Source organism: Macrobrachium nipponense, chromosome 6, assembly GCF_015104395.2.
Source record: "Macrobrachium nipponense isolate FS-2020 chromosome 6, ASM1510439v2, whole genome shotgun sequence".
Taxonomy (NCBI): Eukaryota; Metazoa; Arthropoda; class Malacostraca; order Decapoda; family Palaemonidae; genus Macrobrachium; species Macrobrachium nipponense.
The window spans coordinates 120,586,991-120,607,374 of NC_061108.1; the positions used below are offsets into that span (position 1 = coordinate 120,586,991).

Below are 20,384 nucleotides of genomic sequence, written 5' to 3' on the forward strand. Positions count from 1 at the left end.
CACTGGGACCTATGAGATCATTCGACGCTGAAAAGGAAATTGACGGTAAAAGGTCTGAAAGGTGTAACAGGAGGAAAACCTCGATTCTCGGGCATTCCATTGAGGAGTGAGAGATGTGTATTTCTGGTGATGGAAGTTCACTCTCGACGTGGTTCGGAAGTCACGTAAAGCTGTTGGTCCCGTCGCTGAATAACCACTGGTTTCACGCAACGTAAAAACGCCATACAAACAAACAAAGCAGTTGCACTATGAATCAATTCCTAGAAAAGGGTATTGTGATTATATTTATATATTATACTTAGATATTATATATGTTATATATATATATATATAAGGGAGCCGAGAAGAGGATAAACTATCCTGTAAGCAGCTGTTCATCAGCGATCTGGAAGTGAAGGAAAAGGCCTCTCGGCAGATTTCGCGGGCACTGAAAATCGTGTGATGGAAATGTTGTAAGTGAGAAGCTTGCGTTCGGGTTTATGAGCAGAGAGTGACTCGTTTGCTGCTGAATATGTCATTGCGGTTTGGAAAGCCTAGTTTTGTATTGCTGTTTCTTAGATTTCCCGACTGATTTAATTTAGGGAAATAAGAAGTTGCAGGGGAATGTTTGACTGGTAAATAAAACAGCGTGAATGATGAAAAGTAGCAATGAACTTGATTCACTACCTCTGATTTTATCCCACATTCTAAGGTCAGTATTTCCTCATAACTCATGCTTGGGATTGCTGGATATTTATGAAAAATTCAACATTATCTGAAATGTCCAGAGATTAGAATACTGCATGAAATACATTTTCTTTAAAAAGTTAACCTAAAATGCATGTCACTAGTATGCCCTGTAGCACCCAGAAACCGAAATAATTCAAAGAATTTATACAGGGTGTCCATAAAGTCCCAATACCATTCTGAGCAATAAATACTTGTAATGGTACTGGGACTTTATGGACACCCAATATATGTGTATGTATGGCTCTAAGTGCTCCTTAAAAAGAAGACCTTAAAATCCTTAAAATGCTCGAGTAGTACCTTTTTAAGGAGCCAAGGGTACCTGAGGGTACCCAAATGTCCCACAGTCCCAAATCGTAGAGGTCAGGTAAGGAAAATCTTGCTAGACTCTACGTAGGTCTCCTCAACGAAGCAGATGAAAGGTAATATTCCGAGTCGCTGTATTGCTTCACTATACAGGTAAAATATTTTCCATTTCATTTCTGCGGAATGTGTCATTATCTAATTGGTGTTTTGATTTATTTTTCAGATGGTGAGAAATTTATTCTGATGCCCCCTGTATCTGATTGTTTATTGTTTGGTATTATATTTGGTGATAAGCTCCTCGCAAAATAAGGTGTAATCCATTTTTTCGCTATATTTAAAAGTTCCTTAACTAAATTCATGAATATTCCAGTGATAGATACTTCACCCTAAGTGGCAACAAAATTGTTTACATAAAAAGTTAGAAGAAGCAGGAAAATTTTAAGTCAGAGGTATATGCATCTTCTTTTCAGGATTCCTCTTTAGAAAAATCTGATAAAATATCACAAGTTAAATAGAATAATTATTGGAGTAACGTGATGTTTGAATAATGTAATTGTTCCAGTCTGATTGATGAAGGAACCGAGGGTTTTTATCTTCAGTCTGAAATTAAACCAGAATAAGTTTTAATGCATGAGACACTATTCATTATATAGCCTGGCATGACAGTACACAGAATTTATAGTCTTAAGAGCAATGGAGTCTTTTATGAAATGGATTATTCGTTGTGTTGATTGCATGCAAGTCAATATTTATTGTACATCGTTTTATTCACTCACATTTTGTTGATGTTGATCACTGAATTTGTTGACTAGACGAGGCCTTGTTCGACTCTGCCGGTCAGTGCTGGCTCATTTGACGACTTTTTTTGTTTTTATTTACGCTCCTTGCCTCGAGTGGTCTTTTTTAATTACAGTTTTCCTTTGTTTTTCTAGCACGCACTAAGAAAAAATATCAGAGTGTGAAGATGTAGGGGGCAAGCGCAGAGAGTAAAAAGCATTTATCGTCTCGATTGGATGTGGTAAGTCCAGGAAAGGCCATCCAACCTTCAACATATATTTACATGTCCTCCTCGAGATCTTCCACAAACCCTACGGACTGTTGTTGTTCTTCTTCTTCTCCTTGTGTCTTCCCTTCTTCGTACACCAACGGCAAACAGAAATTCCGTTCCTTGTTTCTGTCCTCGTCTGTTGCCTAGTTATTGCGTTGTGTCCCACGAAACAATGAATTTCGTCTTCTCTCTTGTTCTGGTTTTAATTTAACCTTGTTCCCTTGACATTTCCCACCTACTCCTCTTCTACACTATAGTAGGTTCACATCAGCCGTGCATTTGATGTCTAGGCCAGTCCCTTACGACGCTCCTGATAGGCTATTGTTGATAAGCCAATCACAGGGCTGGAAACTCTCAGTCTCCCCTCCTGAGGTATACGTCTTTCAAAAGTATTCCTACATCCTGCCTATGTGAGCTCTCGAGAGTGACTGAGAGTTTCCAACCCTGTGATTGGCTTATGAACAGCCATTCAGGAGTGTCGTAAGGGACGGGCCTAGACATCAAATGCACGGTTGATGTGAACTTCTATAGTATAACCTTTCTCATTGTTTTGGAAACCTTGAATTCACTGTCATTCACAGAGGGTTAGGCGTTACGAACACTCGTCAGGACATTATACCCTACGTTTCAGTCTTAATTTTTTTCTTAACAGGAATACCTACGAATCCATCTAACAGGCATGAATGAGAACCGTACATGACAACTAACTCGTACAGACAGACGTATATATATATATATATATATATATATATATATATATATATATATATATATATATATCATCCTGAATTCATTAATGAATTGAATCTTCTTTGTCGAGGGCTAGAGAAGGTTTATAAAGGACTGCATATGGAATTTTGGTAGTTGGAATATTTTTTAATTGGCTTTTTGTCTCCGGCTTACACGAATAAACAAATATTCAACATGTTCAACCATATGTGTATATATATATATATATATAATATATATATATACATATATATGTATATATATATATATATACATATATATATATATATATATATTATACATATATATATATCATATATATATATATATATATATATATATATATATATATATATATATATATATATGTGTGTGTGTGTGTGTGTGTGTGTGTGTGTATTATATTATACATATGTTATATATATATATATATAAATATATATATATATATATATATATATATATATATATATATATATATATATATATATATATATATATATATATATCTATATAATATATATATATATATTATATATATATATATAAACAAACAGTAGGTATCCATAAATTACTGCTTATATTACTGTGCTATAAATTTCCTCCCCGTCTTCATATTGACGTCGTTGAAAATGTTGAGTATATGTGCAAGCTGAAACCTCGACTTGTAAGAAAGCAGATTGAAATCAATGATGAATTTAGGATGCTCTACAAGGTAGCAAAACGTGTACTTGGGACAAGGTTACTATCTCCATGCCTTCTTTCTCGTAGCTTCAACCATCACGCCTAACTGACTACAAAGGACATCATTCACTACCAAAGTAAACGATACACGCTGGGATAGATTACCGCCATCTTGAATTCAAGATGGCGGTGGATAGATGTGCATTCTGAGTCACTTTGTTTCTCAGGGGAAATTGGCCATGGTTCTGTTCTTGGTGAGTCGAGTATCATGATCACTAGACCACGAAGTGACTACAAAGATATTCACTTCGAAAAAATCTTTGTCCTCTAAGTTAGAATCGTTTTCCATGCACTACACTACTGTGGAATATTCTGCTCTCTCTCTCTCTCTCTCTCTCTCTCTCTCTCTCTCTCTCTCTCTCTCTCTCTCTCTTCACACTGTTATTTTTTACTTTTTCAACATGCTTTATCAAGATGTACCAATCAACTAGCAAGTTAAAAGGCCTGTTATGATTTCATTAGTCTTCCCAAAAATGATTTTTCTTTCATCATTTCTGCTTCCTGGACCATACGAAACATCTGTTTAGAAAGCGACACGAGACACTTGTCGTAGAAAGTAGACAAATGACAGTAGAGAATGACTGATAAAAACGTTTGAAAAATGTAGCAGCCGGCACAGCTGATTGGCTGTTGATTGAGTGCGAATCATCTAGGCGGGAAGCTCTTTGAGCAGCATTCTGTGCTTCCTAAGTCTAACAACAAAGCAAAATAAAATATCGAAAGGATCCTCAAAAGGTGATTAGCAGGAGCTAATGCGAGCGAAGTACTTTGTAAGTAGCTTTATCTGGAAAACTGTGTACATTACAAAAGAAACACAAGTACACAAATATATCCTAATAGATCTCTTTCTAATGTCATCTTCTGGAACGGGAATGTCCTTCGACGTTGATCATTACTGCTGCTGCTACTGCAACTCATGATAAGAATGATTAGTTGGTCATCTTCAGCAGTCCTTTTCCCCCAGTCTTGAGACATGATGGCCACCGTGTGACCTTTTGATTGGATCCAGTAGACCTGACTCTTAGAAATCGCTTAGAATTTGTTATGTTATCTCAGCATGATCCCAGTGACCAATGCAACTGGGATCATGGTGGTCAGTGGTCATTTTAAAGAAACTCAGTTTTGGAATAATTTACTGGAGTTCCCACAAAATCGTTCAAACCCCAGGAACATTTGGTAACATCCTGAAGTATTGGGCAAGGTGTCTGCCCTTTGTTTACTAAAGAGAAGCCAGTGCTTTATGCGTACTTTGCCGGAGCCAATCGTGATAGAGGCCATCTCTGGTCTGGTTTACCTTCATATTATTATCCCAGCTGGGGTGGTACGCTAATAATGGTGGAAATTAAATGCGTACAGGCAAGAATGAATAGATATATGGATGAACATTTTCTTTATTATTTTATTATTATTATTATTATTATTATTATTATTATTATTATTATTAACCAAACAAAAATTTTTTTCTGTTTTCTTCTGAATATTGAAAAAGAAACCCACAAATACACTGTGTATAACGTGTTTTCTTATAAGTATTTACTCGAGCGCTGAGTATAATAAAATGTAAATACTTATAAGTAAATACGGTATACACAGTGATTTTGTGGGTTTCTTTTTAATTACGGTATTATTATTATTATTATTATTTTTTTTTTTTTTTTTTTTTTTTTTTTTTTTGTTTTTTTTTTTTTGCTCTATCACAGTCCTCTAATTCGACTGGGTGGTATTTATAGTGTGGGGTTCCGGGTTGCATCTGCCTCCTTAGGAGTCCATCACTCTTCTTACTATGTGTGCCGTTTCTAGGATACACTCTTCTGCATGAGTCCTGGAGCTACTTCAGCCTCTAGTTTTTCTAGATTCCTTTTCAGGGATCTTGGGATCGTGCCTAGTGCTCCTATGATTATGGGTACGATTTCACCACTGGCATATCCCATATCCTTCTTATTTCTATTTTCAGATCTTGATACTTATCCAATTTTCCCTCTCTTTCTCTTCAACTCTGGTGTCCCATGGTATTGCGACATCAATGAGTGATACTTTCTTCTTGACCTTGTCAATCAACGTCACGTCTGGTCTGTTTGCACGTATCACCCTATCCGTTCTGATACCATAGTCCCAGAGGATCTTTGCCTGATCGTTTTCTATCACTCCTTCAGGTTGGTGCTCGTACCACTTATTACTGCAAGGTAGCTGATGTTTCTTGCACAGGCTCCAGTGGAGGCTTTTGCTACTGAATCATGCCTCTTTTTGTACTGGTTCTGTGCAAGTGCCGGGCATTCACTTGCTATGTGGTTTATGGTTTCACTTTTCGTATTGCACTTCCTACATATGGGAGAGATGTTATTTCCGTCTATCGTACTTTGAACATATCTGGTTCTTAGGGCCTGATCTTGTGCCGCTATTATCATTCCTTCAGTTTCCTTCTTTAGCTCTCCCCTCTGTAGCCATTGCCATGTGTCATCGCTGGCTAGTTCTTTAGTCTGTCTCATGTATTGTCCGTGCATTGGTTTGTTGTGCCAGTCCTCTGTTCTTTCTGTCTTTCTCCTGGCTCTGTATATTTCTGGGTCTTCGTCTGCTTTTATTAGTCCTTCTTCACCCTGCACTCTTTAGCCACTCGTCTTCACTGGTTTTCAGATATTGCCCCAGTGCTCTGTTTTCGATGTTGACGCAGTCCTCTATACTTAGTAGTCCTCTCCCTCCTTCCTTTCGTGTTATGTATAGTCTGTCCGTATTTGCTCTTGGGTGTAGTGCTTTGTGTATTGTCATATGTTTCCTGGTTTTCTGATCTATGCTGCGGAGTTCTGCCTTCGTCCATTTCCACTATTCCTGCGCTGTATCTGATTACTGGCACTGCCATGTGTTTATGGCTTTTATCATATTTCCGGCGTTGAGTTTTGACTTGAGTATCGCCTTGAGTCTCTGCATATATTCTTTCCTGATCGTGTCCTTCATCTCTTGGTGTTTTATATCTCCTCCTTCCATTATTCCCAGGTATTTGTATCCTGTCTCATCTATGTGTTTGATGTTGCTCCCATCTGGTAGCTTTATCCCTTCAGTTCTCGTTACTTTGCCTTTTTGTATGTTGACTAAGGCGCATTTTTGCTATTCCAAACTCCATCCTGATGTCCCCAGATACAATCCTTACAGTCTGGATTAGGGTATCTATTTCCTTGATGCTCTTACCATACAGCTTGATGTCGTCCATGAACATCAGATGGTTGATTCTGTTGCCTCTTTTCTTGAGTTGGTACCCGGCATCCATCTTCTGTAGTACTTTTGTCATGGGAATCATGGCTACTACGAAGAGTAGTGGGGACAGTGAGTCGCCCTGGAAGATCCCTCTCCTGATATTAACCTCTGCTAGTCTTATTCCAGAGCTTGTAAGTATTGTATTCCAGTTGCGCATTGTATTTTTGAGGAAGCTGATGGTATTTTCCTCTGCCCCATATATTTTCAGGCATTCTATTAGCCATGTGTGTGGTATCATGTCGAAGGCTTTCTTATAGTCTATCCATGCCATGCTTAGGTTGGTTTTCCTTCTCCTACTGTTCTTCATTACCATTTTGTCTATCAGGAGCTGGTCTTTTGTGCCCCTACACTTCCTTCTGCAGCCTTTCTGTTGGTGGCGCCGTGGAGGAGTGGGTTAGGTCGTCAATAGACTTAAGTCAAGTTAAGCAACACTGGCTCTGGTCAGTCGTTGGATGGGTGACCGCTCTCCTCGGCGTTGATTCCTTGGGAAAGGATCTTTACCATAATTTCCTCAGTCTACTCAGCTAAATCCAGGAGGGTACGAACAGTCTACTCAGCTGTAAATGAGTACCTATCCCTGATGGGGTAGGGTCCAGCTATGGGTTAAATAGCAAAAACTCAGCAATGATGGAAAGAAATGAAGGATTATTATTATTATTATTATTATTATTATTATTATTATTATTATTATTATTATTATTATTATTATTATTATTAATGGGCTGTCGTCATGTTCCAACAATTGTGAGATCTTGAAGTTATCAGGAACCCATACTACACTCTACCTTATACTTACAAATGCAGTCTTATTTGATAGAGTATCGACGGGGTATAATGTTCTCTTTCTTGTACACTATGGTATACGTGTGTGTGTCTGCAGATTCGTTGTCCAAAAGTCTTATTCTTACGCATAACTTCTTTCCTAACAAAGAAATGTGATTAATGTATATCATGCGAGTCGAGCTTCAAAGGATTCTCGCATCTCAAATGTATATTGACACGATCCAAAGAACACCATCTTCATACGGGTCTTACTACTGACACGGAGTGTCTTGCAGACTTTTTACACTCGCACACATTCACAAACGATACTGTTTGTTCCTTAGTTAATTTCCCTTCAGACAAGAAAGGTTGGGTGGCCTTTTATTGTACAAGAGTGTACAGCAGAATTGTGGTTTGATAAAAAAAGAAAAAAAAAATCGTCAGCATGATGGAGGTTTTCTCTCTCCAATGACTAATGGCAAATTTGACTTCTGCATATTTCCCAAAAGAAAATATAATTATTAATACTCTTTTGTACATAAGCTTGTTTCTTTGTGATTCACTTCACTAATATAGAATTATACTAGTCCATTGCTTAGTCACTTTTAAATCTGGATAAATAAATTAATATTCTGATTGAAAAACGCTCCAATCATTAAAGATTCATAAAACTAATTAGGAATCTCATTATTTCTTTCATATTTCAATGGTGTAAGACCATAGAAACGCGCATGGCATGAAAATTTAACATAATTCACCATAAGCTTAAAAAAACACTTGAGTTTCAGTTAGCTACTCCTGTACAACATTTTGGCAGTATTTTGTAAGTCCACTTCAAACCTTGTCAGGGTCTCAAAAAATGAAAGAAAATATTCTGAGACCAGTAAGACTTTCCTGTTAGTTGTTGTATCTAGCTCTTTTATTCAGTTATGGAAAGGAAGAACTCATACATTCCTACTTGTATCAGGTAGCAAAAGAGTATTCACTGATCAAGGAACTGCAGTAAGTAGAATAATGGCAAGGAAATATTACTCCCGTGTTTTTTTTATATCTTTTTTTCTTTAACCAATGTTTTTTGAAGTAGTTAGAGAATAGTGTGTGCATCGTAAACCCAACTACTGACACTTCTAGGAATGCTCCTTTGCAGCTTTACCAACCGACAGAATTAACCAGCTGCAAATTTCTCTGGGTAATTTCTAATTATCTTCAGGTGTGATGTGATCTGGTGACATCCATCTTTGTCTCGCCATCAGACTTTCTTCATCTCCTCCTCCTCCTCCTCCTCCTCCTCCTCCTCCTCCTCCTCCTCCTCCTCCTCCTCCTCCTCCTCCCTCTGGATCTCTTAACAGCCACCTTCTCATTTCCGTATAACCTAAAGTATTACTCCCCTGTGTGTTAATTTTTCCATTTCCTTGTCTCTGTGGTATTTTGTTCCACTTAGTGTTCTTGGCGTTTTGTCAGATTCCCCATGACTGTTTCCTTATATTTTGAACGAAACCTATATTTTGTGCTCCTTTTTATGGCATTTAACAACCTAAAAATAGTTTTGTAATTCTATTGTTTTTGTATGATTTCTCTGAGAAGGTAAAGGTGATCTTCTTCAGATGATGTGGGTTTTGACTGTAGTGTGTAATATTTGCTTCAGTGCATGTGTCTAACACTGAGGTCAAGAAAATAGCCCACTTATTTCTATAGCATGGCATCTCACGTATTAACATGGAATGCAGTTCCAATTCTGAACTTTCAATACCAGTCTTTAATGTTCTTTACCTCTTTCAGAGTTGGTAAGCCTAGTCAACAGCCTCAGCAGTGCGTGCAGTAGCATCAGGGGTGAGAGCAGCAGAGACAGCACTGCTGCTAGTACCAATGACAGCACAGCAGTTATTGTCGACAGCAGCTTAGGAGATAGCAGCAGAGCTGGCAGCAGGCACAGCTTATCAGACAGTGCTCAAAGCACCGTTGATAGGAGCACAGTGGGGAGCCGTCAAAGCACAGCCGATACAGTCAACAGTGGACTTAGCAGTCGTAACATTGACAGCCTTAACAGCAGAAACAGTGTCCTTAGCAGCAGGAGCAGTGGTGGCTGCAGCAGCAGAGGGAGTGTGGGGAGCAGCAGCAGAAGCAGCAGCAGCAGACCAGGGAGCAGTCGAGATGATATGCAAGCTTCTCCAGGGAGCGGCGAAGTAGACGAATATGCAACTGTTCGACCTCCTGCAGTGTTTGAAGATGACCCAGCGCCTTCTCCTATGCCTGTTTCTGCGGCATCTCATGTAGTGAATCCTATTTCTCAATCTAGTAGTGAAATTGAAACAACAGCACCCATGCTTTATCAAAATGCCACTAATATAGAAATTTATCAAAATAGTCCAAGCAATGCCTTTGCCTATGAGCCCCAATCACAGGACACCGGGGTTCAAAGGCCTAGTGATGTGCCCATTAGAAACTCTCAGACTGAGCAGAGAGATGTTTATATGCCAATTCAGTATGGTGAAGGACAAACTCAGTCAAAATATGATAAAAGTGAAAACATCAGTAATGATCATGATTTTATGGGGAAAGACAATATTGAGGGAACATTTACAAATCAATATATGGGAGAAGACACTCTTGATCATTCTTCACATGACCAGTTAACTGATAGTACAACCTTAGAAGACGTCTTAGATTCTCTCTTGGCCCTTCCCTCTGCCTCTAGGTCTCCGAGTCCTGTTAGTAGTAGTCATCACTCAATAGCGAGGCCCTTCAGCCATCCAGGCTTTAGCAGTGGGCAAGAGGAAAGGGGAGAAGCTGCTTATCGATCGTCTCACTACAGCATTGAGCAATCTCAAGGGCGTACTGCAGGGCACGATGCTTCCTCCGTCAATGTGCTCCATTATGGTAACTTCCGAAACCACGACCTTCCGACAGATTTCAAGAATGATGGATACAGAAAATCTTTCAGTTATAGTTCTAGCAGTGGTGATAGTAGCTACCTTCAACAACCCCCATTGCCTCAGCCTCAGCATCGCCACCACACTGTGGGAGGAGGAGGAGGAGGAGGAGGAGGGGGAGGGGGAGGAGGAGGAGGTATTGTTGGAGGGTCCCTTCAGCAAGAGCGCCATTACCATCATCTTGACCATCGCCCTCCATCAGAAGGTTCTTCCGCGTCCTTCTTCCTTGGGAGGGATGAAGGTGAGAGTGCTGAGTAAGTTTCATGGTGATAGTTTGCTTCCGCTTATTGTGTCTGAACCCTGATCCCTGTGACCTGACCTTCCTCCAGAATACCACCAGAGATATGACCCATTTTATCATCGCAGGAAGTGGAAAGTGATGCTAGAGTGGGGTCATGCTCAAGCAACCTTTGTGTAACCTTTCACCCCATCCAGAAATAATAAGAATAATAATGATGAAAAAAAAAAGAGACTCCCCACCTCCCCGACCCCAATCCCCTACATAAGATTATAGCTTAGGTTCACCAGTAGGATTCATTTCTGAAGTAGGTAAAATCGGGATCTTTGGACTGAAAGGTCAGCAGTTAAAGATAAACTTCCCAATGCTAAAGATAAGGTCAATTCTCAGGGCACCTAGATAAATTGTAGTTAATTGTCAATCACTAAATTCTTACTAGATATTAAAACATTCAAGGTTCTTCCATTTCAAAAGATAGAGAATATGTAAATAATCTTGCCATATTTGTACCACACATAGACAGTGATATGTACATACTACATACATTAACAATTTTCTATTCACAGTTAATTTCTCAAGTGCCGTGGCATTCAGTACACTGAAATGAGTAAGTCTTAGACTCATATATATATATATATATATATATATATATATATATCACTATGTGCCAGAGCGTATATAATTAGACTCCTTAGGACCCTTCTCTTATGTATGAAGGATCTCTCTTTCTCCTCTCCAAAACAATCCCGAATTTTGACCCTCATCAATTTCATTTTCTAGGAAGATGTGACTCTAGAGGAAGTATTTAAGTCAAAACATCTTATAACCCTCACGATGCAACCAACATGATTTCTTAGGTAAAAGAAAAATATTGTTGCTATTAACAGTTGTATTTGCGTAAACCAATTAGTTTACTTAACCTGTAGAAATTAGTTGTTGAAGACAGATAACAAAATTGTATTTGTGGGCGAGAGGCCGGTCTTGATATCTCTTTGCATAGCTGATAGACCCAAAAACGAGTCTTCTTGTTACTATTTTCATGCATCATTGCAAGCTGCAGCAATATACACTATACTCTGTTTTTTTCCATCTGTCCACCCGCCTGTGGTGTTCGCGTATGGTAACACTGCGTCCCGGGCTTTAGATAGTTACATTCAGCTTACATTCAACAATTATAATAATATTCTATTTCGAATATTAACGGTGTAATTCGCATCCGGTAAATTATTAAAACACTTTTCAGTTGCAAATGTACACCCAGATATCCTTTTATCTACCTAAAACTTACACATAGCGTAAATATCTAAAGCCCGGGATGCAGTGTTACCATACGCAAACACCACAGGCGGGTGGACAGATGGAAAAAAACAGAGTATAGTTGAACTTGCAAGTAAGTAGATCACACTAGGCTTCCAGTTAGAAGGATGAAGATGAGGTTAATCCTGATCGTTGAAGTAGTGAAGAGAAATATTTTGTAAAATTTTGGCTTTCAGAATTGTAGGATAAGGATCTGGGAACAGGTGAAATATGTAGATTGTGGACCTGGAAATTATCACAAAGTAGCTTTGCAGGCTTTGCAGGCATGTGTGGTTTGGATTATTAGAGTAAGTTGTACTGTTGCCATGTTAAGTATTTGAATAGGGTAATTATGAAGGCCTGGTATACAAGTCTTGGCTAAAATACAGACTTAGCTTTCTAGTGCATGTAGTTCGTCGTAGAGAAAAATACTGCCATGAAATAGATGAAAAATATTCTTAATTATGTAGAGGTGAAACAGATCCAGTGATTTATTTTGAGTGGAATAGGCTTATGTTGAATCTTGTGATATGCATAGAATTGGACTGAAAGTAGTGTTATGAGAAGCTGTACTGCCTAAAAAGTAGGCTTAAAGAACTGACTTTGATAAACAGGTGAACTGTAAAGGAATTAGTTTAAACGATCATTGTTGATAAGTTGATTGTAGAGTATCTGGTGCTAAACTATGAGAGAATGAAGTGGTGAAGTAGAACATTTAAAAACAAACAATTAACTTGAAGATTTTGATAAGCTTGTATCATGCAAGAAAATACCGGCAAAGATGTAACAGCCATAAGGCAGCAAAATACAAATAAAATATTGAAGCTGTTGGCATGCGTATCTAGCAGCATGAGATTTGAGTGAAATGAGTGAGTATATTTGTATGAACTGGTTAGATTTCAGGAATTTACTTGAAATGCTGACTTTACGAACTGAAGAGCAGTAAATCGAGTAAAATTATAAGTATAAATAACTGATTTGTACTAAAAAGTAACGACTGATAAAAATTATTGCACTTTTAAAATAGATGAAATATTTACGACGGAGGAAATTATTAATTATTCTCTCCTGTGAAAGTTGTCCAAGTTCAGTCAAGTTTTTTAACAAGACTACAAAAAAAATAATAGGATTATATTAAGTCTGCTAACATGAACAGTTGGCTTTCAATAGTATTTGTGAAATAAAACGTATGAAATTGTAGGGTTGAAAGTTAAAGCAAGTTATGAACTGTTTGGTAATGGAAACGGAATATGCACTGTCATATCCTGTGTAGTTCAGCTTGATAGTAGTATGAATAAGCACAGGTGTAGATGTAATGCAAACTTGTTAGGCTAAAATTGCTGAAATGTGACAGGCTGCCTGTAGTGTAATTTGTAGAGATCAAAATAATAGAATGCTTTAGGGGAAAGTGCAGATTGGGAAAATGGTATAAATAACGTTGAAATGCTTCAAGCTGAAAAGGAGGTGCTTAGTCACAGTATTTGAGAAGTTGGAGTAAACTGCTGCGATGTCCTAGGCTCAAATGAAACTAGATCATATTATAAACAGACTTGAAATTGTTGTTCTGTAGTAGCTATAGTGTAAATAGGTAAAATAGCAGAAGTATTAACGAAAGGACCATTCTTTGAGATGCTAAAGCATAGGGAATTACTGGTATAAATCGTTGGGTTGCACTAGACTTAAGCATAACAGAGGTATAGCTTTGAATTGCTTGACTAGGCTAAGCTAAGTGTGCACATTAGAGTACTGGTATAAAAATGATTAGACTGTGCTAGACAAAAATGAAAGTGGCTGAAGTACTAGCATAAGCTGCTGGAGTATGCAAGGTAAAATTGAATGCAACTGAGGTATTGGCCTAAATTTCATGACTGTTTGCCAAAGTGTAAGTACATGATGTACTAGGATAAATTTTTGGACTTCATGATATGTGGTACTTTGCAAGTAACAGGTGTTGGTGTAAATTCCAGGTTTGTGCTAGGCCAAAGTGTAAGTAAGTAGTCAAGTGTTGGTGTAAAGTAACAAAATGTACTCTGCAAAAGTGGATATGATAGACATAAGAATGCTCAGCTGGAACATACAATTTTGAAATCTAAGCACAAGTATCGGATTAACTTATACGAATGCTTTGCAAATAATTAGCATGATGTTATGAATGCTAAGAGTTAGCCTAAGACCGTATTTCAAGTGATTTGTATCAGTACTTAGGCTCCTGACTAGCATGAAAACTGGGATTTCTGGAAGCAACGAATGCATTGCAGTTGTCATGATTAAGACTTGAAATATCTGAATGGCATGCATTTGGAGTGTTGGTTGCATGGCGACAGAAAACAGGGCTTTTGTTAATGTAGGTAAGGAACTTGATGCAGATAATTGAATCACAGTGAAATTACGGATGTAAACAAAGTCAGGTGAGTGGACTTGAATTACGAAAAGAGCGAATGGCTACTTACGACTGTAGTGAAAGTGAGACTGTTGACAATTAGTACGTGTTTACTCCAGTGAAGTTAGAGTTGAATGCTATGAATTAATGGGCGAGATTGTGATAGATAGAATTTAATTGTTTAGGTTTTTATTTAGTCGAATTTTGAACCTCTCTGAACGAGTAAACTATGTTCCCATTGAAAACAGAAAAGATAGTAGTCTGTTTCTGAAAATCTTAAGAAAATAAAAATTATTTCTAGTCGTTAATGGAAGTTAAATTTCTCAGTTTAAATTTCTGTGACCTGATAATAAATAAGTAAAAAAAAAAAAAAAAACTAGAGCCACCATCTTTGTATCGAGAAAACGTGAATTGGTTTTGATAAAAAGAATGTAGTATAGTGTAGTTAACTTGGAAGAAAATCGCATTACGATTTTTTTTTGTAAAATTAGTAAAATAATCGAAATTTTTAAAATAATTAACAGAAAAACAATTAGTAAATGAACGTGCTATTTTTGATAGACAGAAAAGTTGGGAAACGTTTTCCGTTAAAGGGTAAGAAAAAATAAAAACTGTTGTTATGAGTGCTAGATATCTGAATGTATTTTAACTGGTCAGGAAAGGAAAGCCTGAATCACACGATTTTAATAGATACCACGAAAAGCGTCCAGAAAATATGAAGACATCTGATGACAAATGGAGATCTTCTCCTTGGAAGAATGAATGAAAGAAAGCCTGATTCATTTAATGTTCTTCATGGTTTAGTGGGTCGTTAGATTATACGTCAAAGTATATATATAGAGTATCATATATATATGTATATATATATATATATATATATATATATATATATATATATATATATATATATATATATGTACAGGCAGTCCCCAGGTTACGACGGGGTTCCATTCCCGGCAGGGTGCTGTAAGCCGAAAATCGCCTTAACCCAAATCATCATAACTATAATGGGAATAAATAGCACTTACAGTGCTGTAAGTCTGGGTTACAGTGCCGTCAAGCAGGTAACGGGACCATAAATCCACTTACAGCACTGAAGAATTGTGGTTAACAGCATCATGAGGCAAGTGCTGTAAGTCCAGAATGGCGTAACTCGAACCTGACGTAACCTGGGGACTGCCTGTATATATATGCATATTTATGTGTATGTACACACACACATATACACTATACATACATATAGTTCTTCGTGCAGTAAACTAACCATTTACTAAGGATGTTCAAGGTAAAAATCAGAATTAAAACTAACCTTATATATTAATGATAACTGTAATATACCAGTGCTCTGGATTTCAGAATGACTGGGTTAGATAGATTTTAATTTTGGTTTTTATTAAGCTATAGATCCATAAGAAAATTATCAGTTAACTCCGCTATGTATGCTGCCCAGGCAACCGGTGCAATTGATGCGTAACATGGTAGCAACTGAGAAGGGTCCCATCAGCTGGAATTCTGGAAGCAAGCAAGCTTCCAGGGAAGCAACCGCCTCTCGCCTATTTAGATCAGTCTTATGAAATGAGAGATAAAGAATGATACTCCAAACTTTACATTGATTTTTTTTTTTTGTTTATTTGTTTACTGTTGATTTGAGTCTGTTTCTTTGTTTACCTGTTTTGATTTCTTGAATTGATTGAGGGCTGCATGGATAGACTAAGTCAATCTCCCTAACCCGGGTGACCCTCTCGACCTGTGACCTTTTCCAGGCCAAGCACAGGTAGCCTAGTATCCAGGACCAAACGACATTACCTCTTGTGTTGTTCCATGACCAAGCACTAGATTAGAGAAAGAGAGAAAGAGAGAAAGAGAGATAATAAGAGAGAGAAAGCGAGAGAAAGATGGGCAAAGGCGGCATCCTCCCCCATACTACTACTACTACTACTACTACTACTACTACTACTACTACTACTACTACTACCCCCCATGGCAACAGGATAATAGAGAAAAAAAAGACTACCCCTTCCCTCTCTCCAGGTACTGCTGAATCGCTCGCTCGTCCGCTTTCAGTCAATTTTAATCCGTTTGCACTTTTCTGCTCCCGCTGACGCTGCTACTACTACTACTACTACTACTACTACAACTACTACTACTACTACTACCGCTGCTGCTACTGCTGCTGCTGCTATAGATGCTTCTACTATAACTGCTCGTGCGTGTGATGGTGACGAAGGTGATCACCATATTTGATGATGATTGATGGTGATGCCGCGTCATGCCGCTGTTGCTGATGCTTTCTTTTTTTTTTTTTTTTTTTTTTTTCTAACCGATGCTGGTATCCCGCTGCATCCCCTTTAGCTATGCACCATCTAGGACTCTTGGCCGAACGGCAAATGAAGAGTCACGTGACTTCCCTTGCAAGCGTCGATAAAGGATGCACTCGGTGCTGCTTGTATTTCATGAGTGAGTCTCTCTCTCTCTCTCTCTCTCTCTCTCTCTCTTTCTGTAGTATTCAAAAAGCGAGTAACGTGATGAGATATTGTGTGAGATAAAATTCGTGTTTTAATTAAACCTTGATTTTAAAAAACCGTTAGGCCTAAAAATATTGTAAAATGTTGGAAAATGTAGTCAATTTTGAGGCTAAATCGGATATTATTTTCAGTTATTCTAATATAATTCACTTATCCATGTAGTGTAATTATAGTAGCATTTACTACTTTGTGAAGTACTAGAATTATAAATGACTTGACCGGCATGGCTTAGATTGTATTTTACAGTGTAACACAACAAACGCAGCAAGTAATTAGCAGTATAAATGATATAACCCAACAAAACGAGCTAATAATAAATGTTAATAAATCCTAAAGAAAACAAAAGATAAATAGAAAGTAGTTGATCCAACCTAACTTTTAAGAGAGAGAGAGAGAGAGAGAGAGAGAGAGTGAGTTTTCTCTCTCCTGAGCACCGCGTCCCCTTTGGTTTTGCTTGCAAAGTCACGTGAAGTGATTCGCTTATAGCTTTCCGACTCACCCTGGAAAAATATATAAATTGCCTCAATTTTCCCACATTCTATAGTTAGTCCACACTTTTATTCCACCTCTTTTTATTGAATTTTTTTTTCTTTAAAAGGACCCACTTTAGACATATACTATCTGCCATCAGTTTTATATTAGTTATGGATGAATGAATGAGTGGTTGATACCATTTATCATACCATACATATATATATATATATATGATATATAATATATATATATATATATATATGTATATATATATATACATATATATATATGAATGACTTTAGATAGACTGATGAACGCAACCCTTACAGAAGATAGGCCTACCATATGCATCCCTTCTGAACGATGGTGCGGCTTCTCCCCACCGTTTTTATCTTTTCAGAATGATCATATTTTCTCCATGATAGAAGACTTGAATCATTATTCTGTTATTGCATTAGGTCTGGCACGTGGTCTATGAAGTATTCCGAAGTATTTTGAAGTACTGACTCTACAAACTTTGCTTTCATTCTGTCGATACGTTCAAGTATCGCGATAGCCAGAAGGCTACTGTGTGGCACAAGCCTGCCCTCTGGTATCTTCTCGCCGAACTTTGTACTAAAGTTAGACCCGATGTTTCCCTCTAATGGTGACCGAAATAAAGGCGTTCACACTGTTTCAAGACTTAATCACAAGACCACTCGGCCAATATTGAAGGCAAAATTGACGTCGTGAGCAGCGTCACACGAGTACGAAACCAATTTTTTGGAGGCAGAATTGAACTCGTGCATGTTCGTTTTGGCGGTGTCTCGCATGACCACTAGACTTATTTACAAGCGCCTCGTCAATTTCGCCGCCGATATTGGCAGCCTAGTGCAGAGTTCGACGACGAGATGTTGTTGAGGTGCCAGAAAGCGCGCTCGTGCGACATCATCGCCTTCTTGGGTTGCACGATTAGCTGTCATCTGGATGAGGTCCATCACAGTGACCTTGGTTGGATTGTATTTTTCATAGCAAAGGTCCGCGGGACGATTTCGTCTATAGAGAACGTTACCAGCTGTCATTTATATTTCCTCACCACTGTATTCTCTCATTTCTGTTTAGTAGGTGGCGTCGGAAGTAGTATGGTGTGTCTCCTGTGCCGTTTTGGTTACCTCGGTAGTGTAAAAGTACTCTGTTTGATATAACTTATGAATAGATATTTGGTTAAAATCATGTATATATTTTTTAACTGTATTTTCATCTCGGTGGATGGGCTAAACTTCATGTCATTAATTTAATATTAAGGAACTTTAGCTTGCAATATACTTCTGTTAGTCAGTGTACAGTTGGTGTCGTAAAACTAAATGTTTATTTACCGGTTAAACTTTTAAAAGAAAAATAGAAGTCCCATTGTGCCGGCGGTGGAGGAGGACTGATGACGTCAGCCACTCCGCCCACCAAAGCCAAATGGGATGATGACGTCAGTTTGACGTCAGAGACTCCTCCTTTTTTTTTTCCCCCTCTGTTGAAATCTGACCGTCCTCGGCAACTTCTACTCTATTTCGAAAATTTTAGTTTCGTAGATATTTTTTTATTTTTTTATTAGAAAGGAATTTATGAAAAAGAGAAAATATTCACCAGGTGATTTTATGACACAAACTCGAGTTATTAAGGGAGTCTTCGAGAACACTCTGGTAACGGATTGCATATCACACGAGTTCAAATTCTTCACCTCAACCAGTGGCGGATTTAAAGGGGGGTTGCCACCTGGTCAGGGCACCGGCCCCCCTCATGGATATGTATAATAGAACACTGTTTTCTTTCAATAAATCATAATTAGTGGCAAAAATTGGTTTAGTTAATGATTATTCTAACAACAACAATCCCTGTACAACAACAACTAAGAGTATATATATATATATATATATATCATATATATATATATATATATATATATATATATAAATATATTCATTCCTAAGTAGCCCCGCCCCCCCACCCACAACAACTCAAAAAAACCCAACGCCCCTCCCCAATGAAAGGTTTCTAGGTCCACCACTGAGCTCAACCCGTTCATAAATTCATATTTTTCCGTCTGCATGAAATCCCTTCAACTCCAGTCGCCGCTACCGAGAGTGAGGACGAGTTTTAACCCAACGACAGTTTTGTAAAGGGACATTTCGGAGTGCCGCAGACGAGGACGGAAATAACTTTCTCTTTATTTTTTCCTTTCAAGGACGACTCTGGAAAACGTTTTCAAAGCCTTGGGAAACAGGGAGCCGGAATGTGAGGCCTTTTTTGAGGAGATGGGAGGAAGGGGAGTGGGTGTGGGGGGTGGGGGAAGGAGGGGAGAGAGAAAGGTGCTTGTGAAGACGGGAGGTGAAACGCAAAGAAAGAAAATTTTGTTTCTTGGGGAGAGTGGAGGATAAGGGAGAGAAGGAAGGATACTTTGAAACTGAAAGATTAGGAAGAAAATGAAGATATTTTGAAGGATAAAGGGGTTTTGGGAGAAGGAGAGTGAAGATATGGAGGATTTGAAGGATAGAGAGGATAAAGGAGTTTTGGGAGAAGGAGAGTGAAAATATGGAGGAAAGCGAGCCTTGGGAGAACTAAGTTGTTTTGACCTCCAGTGGAAGTTACGTCACGCCTCTTAAAACAAAAAAAAAAAAAAAAAAAGTTTACCAAACAGGAAAAAGCAGGACTTTTAGAGGGCGTATGGTTCCTTGAGGGAATAAGGGCTTACAGTGTAAAATCCAGATGGGAAAGAGACGGGCAAACCTCGAATTCCAACTCGCTTCCAGAAGAAAAACGATTTTTTGTTGTATACTGATGGTGACATCATTTTAGGCTCAATACTAAGACTTAGGACCAAAATAAAGAAACAGTCTGTAGATGATGACGAATTCGCGATTTTCTGTAAGACGTTGAGTGTCATTAACTTGCCCAACTTAAGAAAGACGATATGTACCAAAATCATCCCTACACTCAAAGAGAAAACTTG

At 38.1% G+C, this 20,384-nt stretch overlaps 1 protein-coding gene across 8 annotated transcripts in view; it reads left to right on the forward strand.

Annotated features, from left to right (window-relative positions):
• The window catches only part of LOC135216072 (mucin-19-like), a 191,499-nt gene that overhangs the window by 161,879 nt on the left and 9,236 nt on the right, over window positions 1–20,384 (forward strand). For 3 of the 8 annotated variants that reach the window (XM_064251066.1, XM_064251067.1, XM_064251068.1), the window contains one exon: window positions 9,341–10,732. In XM_064251066.1, coding sequence (XP_064107136.1) covers window positions 9,341–10,732 — 1,392 coding nt within the window. Of the gene's footprint in view, window positions 1–9,340; window positions 10,746–11,509; window positions 11,587–16,168; window positions 16,354–20,384 lie in introns of those variants that run through there. The other 5 variants (XM_064251072.1, XM_064251070.1, XR_010314798.1 and 2 more) reach the window with 4 other exon arrangements.